The 11147-nt window shown below is 46.6% G+C and overlaps 1 protein-coding gene across 1 annotated transcript; it reads left to right on the forward strand.

Moving 5' to 3' along the window:
• The first annotated feature begins 2678 nt into the window (after nt 1-2678).
• Nucleotides 2679-10687, forward strand: LOC101007957 (splicing factor, proline- and glutamine-rich). Its single transcript, XM_031661478.1, has 9 exons — nt 2679-3826; nt 4519-4707; nt 5060-5361; nt 5456-5551; nt 6660-6856; nt 6968-7052; nt 8275-8392; nt 9077-9125; nt 9207-10687. Exons 1-9 carry the CDS (start codon nt 2999-3001, stop codon nt 9380-9382), a joined length of 2040 nt encoding a protein of 679 aa, XP_031517338.1. The 5' UTR covers nt 2679-2998; the 3' UTR covers nt 9383-10687.
• Nucleotides 10688-11147: the final 460 nt, after the last annotated feature.

Here is an 11147-nt window from a genome sequence, read left to right on the forward strand (position 1 = left end):
CAGGAGAATGGCGTGAACCCGGGAGGCGGAGCTTGCAGTGAGCCGAGATCGCGCCACTGCACTCCAGCCTGGGCCACAGCGCGAGACTCCGTCTCAAAAAAAAAAAAAAAAGAAAGTACTAAACACTTCACACCATCCTTATAATGTCCCCCAAAAGCAAGTGTGTCAGAAAAGTGAAAGATCTTGGGACAATACCCTGCTCAGATGGAAACAGCCTGTTCTTTACCATTATGCTTTTATTTATTCATTCACTCAACAAATATTTATTATCTCTGTGCTAGTGTCTGTCTTAGGTGCCAGTGACACAGCCTTAAAGAACTCAGAGTTTCAGTCCAACAGAGGAGACAGACTATAGACAAGTAAAGAAATAGGCTGTGTGCTGTGGCTCATGCCTGTAATTCCAGCACTTTGGGAGGCTGTTCGAAGTCAGGAGTTTGAGACCAGCCTAGCCAACATGGCAAAAACCTGTCTCTTTTAAAAAAAAACAAAAATTAGCCAGGCATGGTGGCAAGTGCCTGTAGTCCCAGCTACTTGGGAGGCTGAGGCAGGAGAATCGCTTGAACCCGTGAGGTGGAGGTTTCAGTGAGCCGAGATCACGCCACTGCATTCCAGCCTGGGCAAGAGGGCGAGACCCTGTCTCAAAAAAAAAATCTAATATATCAACTAAGTCGTCTCCAGTTGGCAATGTCTAATAAATAGCTGGATATCTCAGACCTGAGCAGGGCATGGTGGCTCACATCCGTAATCCCAGCACTTTGGGAGGCTGAGGCGGGTGGATCATCTGAGGTCAGGAGTTCAAGACTATCCTGGCCAACATGGTGAAACTCCGCCTCCACTCAGAGTTAAAAAATTAGCCGGGCATGGTGGCACGTGCCTGTTGTCCCAGCTACTTGGGAGGCTGAGGCAGCAGAATTGCTTGAACCCCGGAGGCAGAGGTTAAAGTGAACTGAGATCGTGCCACTGCACTGCAGCCTGGGTGACAGAGCGAGACTCTGTCCCAAAAAAAAAATAAATAAATAAAAAGAATCATGAGGTTACTATGCTGTGTGAGCCAGAAGGAAAAGTGATGATCAGTAAGAGAAATGCTTGAACTAAAGATTTCAGAGATAATGCAGTTACTGGTAATAGTAAACAGGGGTAAGTGTGATGAGGGGAGGGTGGGAGACTGGATGGTTGATACAGCTTAGAAGGAAATACTATTGAAGGAGGTAAGGAACTGAGCATTAGGGTGTTGGGTGGGTCATCTGCCTGGATCTTTTTTTTTGTTTTTTTTTTGAGACGGAGTCTCACTCTGTGCCCAGGCTGGAGTGCAATGGTGCGATCTTGGCTCACTGCAACCTCTGCCTCCTAGGTTCAAGCGATTCTCCTGCCTCAGCCTCCCGAGTAGCTGGGATTACAGGCCCATGCCACCACGCCCCGCTAATTTTTGTATCTTTACTAGAGAGGGGGTTTTGCCACGTTGGCCAGGCTGGTCTCGAATTCCTGACCTCAAGTGACCCTCCCACCTCAGTCCCTCAAAGTGTCGGGATTATAACCGTGAGCCACCACGCCTGGTCCTGCCTGGATATTGAATGAAGAGAGTTAGAGGCAGAAAAGGAGGTAATAAGCTACGAGCTAATGTTGAGGTAGGAATGATTCCCCAAAAGGTCTGTGGACCTCAAAGAAACTAGAGATTGTGAAATACAGGCTGGGTGTGGTGGCTCACTCCTGTAATCCCAGCACTTTGGGAGGCCTAGGTGGGTGGATCACTTGAGGTCAGGAGTTCGAGATCAGTTGGAGTGCAGTGGCACAATCTCGGCTCACTGCAACCTCTGCTTCTGGGTTCACGCCATTCTCCTGCCTCAGCCTCCCGAGTAGCTGGGACTACAGGCACGCGCCACCACGCCCAACTAATTTTTGTATTTTTACTAGAGACGGGGTTTCACCATACTGGACAGGCTGGTCTCAAACTCCCGACCTCAGGTGATCTGCCTCCCGGGTCCACGCCATTCTCCTGCCTCAGCCTCCCGAGTAGCTGGGACTACAGGCGCCCGCCATCTTGCCCGGCTATTTTTTTGTGTTTTTTAGTAGAGACGGGGTTTCACCGGGTTAGCTAGGATGGTCTCGATCTCCTGACCTCGTGATCCACCTGTCTCGGCCTCCCAAAGTGCTGGGATTACAGGCTTGAGCCACCGCGCCCGGCCTGTAATTTTTTTTTTTTTAAGTACCTTAGTCTGTTCGTAAAGTGTTGAGTGGAATATTTACATTCCTCCGGTGATTGGTGTTTGTATGTATACACACACACACACACACACACACACACACACACGGCCTCTTTTTGAACAATGCGCGCACCCACAAAAGCCTATTGAAAAGTTTATACTGCTACAACAAATCTGTATTCCTATGAGGTTCCATAATGAAATCAGTTAGGACTGTGTGTTTTTGAAATAGGTAAGATTTTACTTCTCTACTTTCATTGACTTGGCACTAGGTAGGGTAGATAGCAGGCACTAAATTTCTGACTTTGAATCGGAAAACATCTGTTTTTCTGGGCAAGGATAGCAGATTGCTCCTAGGGGAAATCAAGAAAGAAAATAGACCTCCAACGCTTCTCCCCAGGAGCGGATAGGGCCCTCGTTATTTGCTTGCAAGTGAAAATTGCCCTGGCATACCCATTCAAATTTCTCCTAACAAATCATAGTGGTCTGCAGTCAACGCCTTCTTCGCTTATTGGCCAACTGGAAACTTCAGTCCCTCCATGCCTCCCGCCTCTCACTCAGGGGCCAATAGGAAAGATCAGAGTTTCGCAACTTAGTGTCATCAAGCATAGTAATTGCAATTGGCTATTGGAGCTGTCGATCGAGGGGTAGGCGGGGCCGTGCCACTGGCCTATATAAGAAGAGGACAAAGGCGGCGCGCCGCCTGTGTCATCCGCCATTTTGTGAGAAGCAAGGTGGCCTCCACGTTTCCTGAGCGTCTTCTTCGCTTCTGCCTCAACCGCCCCTTGACCACAGAGATGTCTCGGGATCGGTTCCGGAGTCGTGGCGGTGGCGGTGGCGGCTTCCACAGGCGCGGAGGAGGCGGCGGCCGCGGCGGCCTCCACGACTTCCGTTCTCCGCCGCCCGGCATGGGCCTCAATCAGAATCGCGGCCCCATGGGTCCTGGCCCGGGCCAGAGCGGCCCTAAGCCTCCGATCCCGCCACCGCCTCCACACCAACAGCAGCAACAGCCACCACCGCAGCAGCCACCGCCACAGCAGCCGCCACCGCATCAGCCGCCGCCGCATCCACAGCCGCATCAGCAGCAGCAGCCGCCGCCACCGCCGCAGGACTCTTCCAAGCCCGTCGTTGCTCAGGGACCCGGCCCCGCTCCCGGAGTAGGCAGCGCGCCGCCAGCCTCCAGCTCGGCCCCGCCCGCCACTCCGCCGACATCGGGGGCCCCGCCAGGGTCCGGGCCAGGCCCGACGCCGACCCCGCCGCCAGCAGTCACCTCGGCCCCTCCCGGGGCGCCGCCACCCACCCCGCCAAGCAGCGGGGTCCCTACCACACCTCCTCAGGCCGGAGGCCCGCCGCCGCCGCCTGCGGCAGGCCCGGGCCCGGGTCCAGGGCCTAAGCAGGGCCCAGGTCCGGGCGGTCCCAAAGGCGGCAAAATGCCTGGCGGGCCGAAGCCAGGTGGCGGCCCAGGCCTAAGCACCCCTGGCGGCCACCCCAAGCCGCCGCATCGAGGCGGCGGGGAGCCCCGCGGGGGCCGCCAGCACCACCCGCCCTACCACCAGCAGCACCACCAGGGGCCCCCGCCCGGGGGGCCCGGCGGCCGCAGCGAAGAGAAAATCTCGGACTCGGAGGTGAGTGTCTATGGGAGCGACGCGTCGGCTCCCCTAAGATGGCGGCGGCCCCCTCCTCGCCCCCGCCCCCGCGCTGGGCTTCCATTTTGTCGGCCGCCGGAAGGGGCGCTTGCGCGCGCCGTCGTGGGGGCGGAGCGGCCTCGCGGGCCCGTCAGTTGGCCGGGGATTGGCCGCCGCCGCGCTTTGCCCTCCTGGCGGGCGGAAGGCTAGGGGAGGTCTTCTTTCGGAAGGAAGCGCCGGGCTGCTGTGGTCAGCCTTGCGGAAGGTAGCTTGTCCGTGGAACTGGCGTAGTGCAGAGCGTGCGGCGTTGTTTTGGAGAGAACCGGGAGGTTCCGTAAAAGCGCAGGCGCACATCGTGTAGGTTACAGTGGCATTTGGACTTAATACTGTTTTCTTATTTTCATAATACGATTTAGATTTTGTTAGGGACTCTCAACATATGTGGCTGACAGAGTTGCTGATGGACGTCTGCTCTTTGGGGAAGTGTCTGTTCTCGAGCATTCTGGATGACGGGGCTCCTTTTTCGGTGTTAAGATAGTTGCTCATGTTAGAAATCTCACATAGTAAAACCTTGATTGTGACCAAACGGAACAGAAAGGCAACTCATAAGTTTCAGATAAGAAAATACTATCTTGGGGATTTTCACTTGCAAAGGTCTCTGGTGTTTGTAAACTTCTTTCCTTTTTCATTAGGGGTTTAAAGCCAACTTGTCTCTCTTGAGGAGGCCTGGAGAGAAAACTTATACACAGCGATGTCGGTTGTTTGTTGGGAATCTACCTGCTGATATCACGGAGGATGAATTCAAAAGACTATTTGCTAAATATGGAGAACCAGGAGAAGTATTTATCAACAAAGGCAAAGGATTCGGATTTATTAAGCTTGTGAGTGTAGTAGTTTAATTTTATGTAGAATTAGAAGGGGTGGGGTGTTTTTGTTTTTGTCGTCACTACAAACGCTGAAGGCTTGGTTTTTAAACTGGGGAGAATAAATTGATCTTTTTGATTTTCACCATTCTTACAGGAAAAATATGCCTGTGGTATAATGCATTATTGTTGCTACCCAAGAGAAAAGAGGGGTAGGGTGGGTAAACTAAGTCGTGTTAGCGGGTGCTGCCTAAAGGTAATGCTCGAACTGAGCTGGAAGAAGGAGTAGAAAGTAGGCTTATGACAATTTAAGAGTGTAGACATCAACCAATTTTGGGGTTATTAACATGAGTGTCTCTGATATTTACAGGAATCTAGAGCTTTGGCTGAAATAGCCAAAGCGGAACTTGATGATACACCCATGAGAGGTAGACAGCTTCGAGTTCGCTTTGCCACACATGCTGCTGCCCTTTCTGTTCGTAATCTTTCACCTTATGTTTCCAATGAACTGTTGGAAGAAGCCTTTAGCCAGTTTGGTCCTATTGAAAGGGCTGTTGTAATAGTGGATGATCGTGGAAGATCTACAGGGAAAGGCATTGTTGAATTTGCTTCTAAGCCAGCAGCAAGAAAGGCATTTGAACGATGCAGTGAAGGTGTTTTCTTACTGACAACGTAAGTTGTTTATTGTAATAATTTTTATCGACTTATATGAGATGGTGGCAATAAAACTGGAACAAAGCTAAGATGGAACCATTTTTGTTACTAGAACTCCTCGTCCAGTCATCGTGGAACCACTTGAACAACTAGACGATGAAGATGGTCTTCCTGAAAAACTTGCCCAGAAGAATCCAATGTATCAAAAGTAAGATTGATGAAACTTTTTGGCAGTTTTTAATTTAAGTGTAAAGGAGAAAATTGTTTTAGCAATTTTCCAATTTTGCTTAAAATATGCAAAATTATTTGATGTAGATATGCTTCTTAGTAAAAAATCTGAAGCTGAGAAAGATTTGAAGCTGTTACTCAGATGGCTGTTTGTTTCTGAGGTGGGTACATTCACATACAATCCTGTTTTGTCCTTACAATGATGAATAAAGTCGTGTGTGTGACTGAAAGTCTCTGTTGCCCAGGCCAGAGTGCAGTGGCATGATCTCACCTCATTGCAACCTCTGCCTCCCGGGTTCAAACGATTCTACTGCCTCAGCCTCCCAAGTAGCTGGGATTATAGGCATGCGCCGCCAGTCCCGGCTCATTTTCTATTTTTAGTAGAGATGGGCTTTCACCATGTTGCTAGGCTGGTCTCGAACTCCTGACCTCAAGTGAGTCGCCCACCTCAGCCTCTCAAAGTGCTGGGATACAGGCATGAGGCGCTGTGCCCGGCCGAAGTACTTCCCCGCCCCCGAGCTGGAGTTTACCTGTTGTTGGCCCAGGCTGAAGTGCAGTAGCTTGATCTCAGCTCACTGCAACCTCGGCCTCCCGGGTTCAAGTGATTCTCTTGCCTCAGGCCTCCAGAATAGCTGGGATTGCAGGTGCCTGCCACTGTGCCCGGCTAATTTTTTGTGTTTTTAGTGGGGACAGTGTTTCATCATGTTGGCCCAATGGGTCTTGAACTCATGACCTCAGGCGATCCACCTGCCTCGGCCTCCCAAAGTGCAGGGATTACAGGGGCGAGCCACCGCACCTGGCTTGGAGTACATTTTTATGGGTGGAACAAATAAGCCTCAGTAAGGAACTTGGCTAGAGGAAAACAATTAGAAAATGAGGAAGGTAGGATTTATCTCCAGTGCCTGTATTCTCTTTTGCTGAGTATTCTGAGTATTTTTACTGTGAAGATATTTTAAGATGAATCAGGATAATTTTTGCTTTTTGTACTCTTTGCAGGAAATAGGACAGGAAAAAGACCAGTACGAGGGCAAGTATTTTCTGGTGTGCATTCACAAATTGGTTCATGTTTAAATTTTGTGTATTGTTAGGGAGAGAGAAACCCCTCCTCGTTTTGCCCAGCATGGTACGTTTGAGTACGAATATTCTCAGCGATGGAAGTCTTTGGATGAAATGGAAAAACAGCAAAGGGAACAAGTTGAAAAAAACATGAAGGATGCAAAAGACAAATTGGAAAGTGAAATGGAAGATGCCTATCATGAACATCAGGCAAATCTTTTGCGCCAAGGTAAAAAGATACCCGCATGAACATCACTGCTACGTCACTGCTAAGGTCAATTGTTTTTTCACCCTGTTAGAACCTTGTTAATGAGAATCCAAAATATTTTCCAATGTTCAGATCTGATGAGACGACAGGAAGAATTAAGACGCATGGAAGAACTTCACAATCAAGAAATGCAGAAACGTAAAGAAATGCAGTTGAGGTAAAATTGTGTTTAAGGTTTAAACCTTCATTTCTTTTTTTTTTTCCCTTAGAAATGTATCACTCTGGGCACAGTGGCTCACACCTGTAATCCCAGCACTTTGGGAGGCTGAGACGGGCGGATCTCGAGGTCAGGAGATAGAGACCATCCTGGCTAACATGGTGAAACTGAAAATACTCTACTGAAAATACAAAAAATTAGCTGGGCGTGGTGGCAAGTGCTTGTAGTCCCAGCTACTTGGGAGGCTGAGGCAGAGAATGGTGTGAAGCCGGGAGACAGAGCTTGCAGTAAGGTGAGATTGTGCCACTGCTCTCCAGCCTGGGCGACAGAGTGAGACTCTTGTCTCAAAAACAACAACAAAAAATCTGTATCACTGTTGGCCAGGTTGGAGTCCAGTGGTGCAATCTCAGCTCACCACAACCTCTGCTTCCTGGGTTCAAGCGATTCTCTTGCCTCAGCCTCCTGAGTAGCTGGGATTGCAGGCATGTGTCACGACACCTGGCTAATTCTTTCTGTATTTTTAGTAGATAACGGGGTTTCGCCATATTGGCCAGGCTGGCCCTGAACTCCTGACCTCAAGTGATCTGCCTGCCTCTGCCTCCCAAAGTGCTAGGATTACAGGCATGAGCCACCATACTTGGCCATTTTTTTCCTTCCTTTTTTGAGATGGGCCCAGGCTGAAGTGCAGTGGCGTGATCATAGCTCACTGTAGTCTCAAACTTCTGAGCTCAAGCAATCCTCCTGAGCAGCTGGGACTTCAGGCACAGGCCACCACCCCCCAGCTAATTTTTTTTTTTTCTTCTCTTTTGTGGAGATGGAGTCTAGGCTGGTGTCAAACTCGTGGCCTCCTGAAGTACTGAGATTATGAGATTACAGGCATGAATTACCAACCCTGGTCTTAAAACTTGATTTATGCACTAACATTTATATTCTGACATTTATGAAAAAGATGTACCTAGTTTTTCAGGTCAGGCAAAATACAAAGGTTAAATATCATGTCAGTGTTGGTTTAACACTTAAAGTGGAATACAGTGTGAGATTTTCCTTAATAAAGCCTACATTCTTTGCCAGAATGTCTTTAGTACTATGCCCGTAGACTCACTCTAAGCCTTTGTGTTTTTTAGCTCTAACCTAGTTCTTAGGCCAGCTGCTATGTTTCTTCACATTGAATTATAAAAGATGTGGATAACACTTCAGTTATGTGCTTGATGGGTATTTCTAGGCAAGAGGAGGAACGACGTAGAAGAGAGGAAGAGATGATGATTCGTCAACGTGAGATGGAAGAGCAAATGAGGCGCCAAAGAGAGGAAAGTTACAGCCGAATGGGCTACATGGATCCAGTAAGTCAACCTTTACGGCCTTCTAATTGGAGTTGTCTATAGAACTTGCAGGTACCTAGAAGGAAATACAGGAAATTTAAATATCAAATTACAGTGATTTTCTGTTTTTTTTCTTTTTCTTTTTTTTTTTTAATCAAGTATATTATGTTTGTCTTGTATAGGTCAGAGGATTTAATTGAATAGGAAGTTTTTTGTGTTTGGAGACAGAGTTTTGCTCTTGTCACCCAGGCTGGAGTGCAGTGGCTTGATCTTGCCTCACTGCAACCTCTATCTCCTGGGTTCAAGTGATTCTCCTGCCACAGCCTCCCGAGTAGCTGGGATTACAAGTGCCTGCCACCACACTTGGCTAATTTTTTTTACTTTTAGTAGAGACGGCGTTTTGCCATGTTGGCCAGGCTGGTCTCGAACTCCTGACCTCAGATGATCTGCCTGCCTTGGCCTCCCAAAGTGCTGGGATTACAGGCGTGAGCTACCGCTCCCGGCCTTGAGTAGGAAGTTTTATAGGTCTTTGGATAATTGAGTCTAACTTAGTTTCCAGAATATTGATTTCAAAAATAATTCAGATGATGAACTTTTTGAACTTTGCCATGTTTTTTTATTTAACTCTTGAAAATTTTTCAGTTCTTCAGAATGCTTGGTTTGGGTGTGGTACTGGTATATTGAAAGGAATTTTTTTTCTTGCAGAGGGAAAGAGACATGAGAATGGGTGGCGGAGGAGCGATGAACATGGGAGGTAAGTATGAAATTTAAATTTAACGACATAAGTAGAGAGTGGTGTTCTGGTGGAGTTGTAACCACTATTTTTGTTTTCTAGATCCCTATGGTTCAGGAGGCCAGAAATTTCCACCTCTAGGTGGTGGTGGTGGCATAGGTTATGAAGCTAATCCTGGCGTTCCACCAGCAACCATGAGTGGTTCCATGATGGGAAGTGACATGGTAATGTATCCTGTGGGACGTAGTACCAAGGAAAATCTCGTTTTCACAACTTAGGTGTGGTTTTTTTTTTTTTTTTTAAATAGTAGGTGACTGGACCTCTTAGTTTCCCCTACCAATTTCATACATAAATATGTAATATTGAGGAATACTTTGGCAACATAGAAGAACTCGGTGTGTGGTAACCTAAACAGGTTGCCAACAAGGAGTCAATGCTGTTAGTAGTATGTGGAATTACCTTTGGCAATAAGTAGATTTAGGTGCTTTTGAACTGTAGTGCATGGCAAATCCAAATTCTAGATGCTAGATAATGTATCTGATTATTCTACATCCAAGTGAGAATAATCAAATGGCAAACTGTCATTCTTTAAGCTGGTATTTGCCATAAGTAGGAATCAGACTTGTAGTTTGAAGCTTTAGGCATGTTTTAGTGATGTGTAGGACTTTGACCTATATTTGGTGTGGCTTCTACCCTATGAAAAGGGAATTGAGTGTTTTGACTCGTCGTTTCCCACCTGTTGGGCCTGTCTGTAGGTATACCTTCTAAAATCAACTGACATCTCCATTTTGCTACAGAGTAGCAAAAATCAACAATTTTTAAGCATACTAATGGTGTGCATTTGATCTGAACCTTCTTGATGCTATCATGTTTCAGCTGTAAATATAGCCTGTCAGATGCTTAGAATAATCAGTTGAACTGGCGTGAGTGGCTGCGTTAGGGCTTTACAAATCGCTAGGACTGAATTTTGGTGGGTTTAGAGAGTGCATTTTTATAGCTGAATTGAATGTGATGAGTTCACTACAGGCTTTTGGCAAAGGAGGGGAGCTGCAGTGTGTAGCTCATAAGATTCATTTTATAAATAGAAACATAAGGATTTAGTAAAGGACCTCACCTGTTTATAATCTACCTAAGACTTTTTGGGAATTAAAGTTAGAATTATAAATGGCTGGTTGGGTAAAATGTAATACTGTGGGCTTTCTTCAGATTTTTCAGAGTATGTGGGTAACATTTTGGTTTAATAATAATCTTCCTAAAGACAGATTGTTAGGCAATGTGTAAAATCTAATTTGACCTTATGTTCTCACAATTAAAGGTTTATATTCTAGGTAACAGGTAGCTGATAGCTCCTGGGTTCTCAGCTGTTGTAATTAACATAATTATGAAAGCCCCAAATTTTTCTTTTTTTAGCTCTTAGAGGTAGAATACAGAACAATGAGCCAAAAACCCTGTAATTTGTAAGATTTTGTAAAAAATCTTATAAAAAAGATTACGGTTTAGTCATTTTGAGTAGCTCTATAGTATTTTGTTTTAAAGAAGTTGAAATTGTGTATAGGAACAGTTAAACCCTGCTGCCATTTTAGTTTTTTATTTGGAGTAATACTCATAGTAACTGGTCTGTTATAAATGGAATGAGAAAAACAGTGTAGGCTGCTGTGTTTGCATACCTGAGGGGTCTGCTGTTGAGGCACATACGTTTCTATTGAAAACTTCTGTCTCTAGAATTACGTAAAATGAGATGGGAATAATGAAGTCACTCACTGCTTTATTGCAGTTACTTTAGCTTGGTGTTTCACTGGGAAGTATCTAAAACATGGAATTACAGCAAAGTGTCTGTACTTTTCAAAGACCTAAGGGAAAAGATGGACTGCTGAAGGTGGGTGGGGTTTGTTCATTCAGTTTGCAACAATATAGGATAGTGCTGAGAATGTAGTTGTCTCTGGTTATATAGTGATGGCTCTGAAGGTAGTATGCCTGTGAGAATTCGGCAACACAAGTTTTTTGATCAAGTTATTGTGCCGGTTAAGTGACTAAATCTATTAG

The sequence above is a fragment of the Papio anubis genome, unplaced genomic scaffold, assembly GCF_008728515.1.
Source record: "Papio anubis isolate 15944 unplaced genomic scaffold, Panubis1.0 scaffold1726, whole genome shotgun sequence".
In the NCBI taxonomy this organism is placed as follows: Eukaryota; Metazoa; Chordata; class Mammalia; order Primates; family Cercopithecidae; genus Papio; species Papio anubis.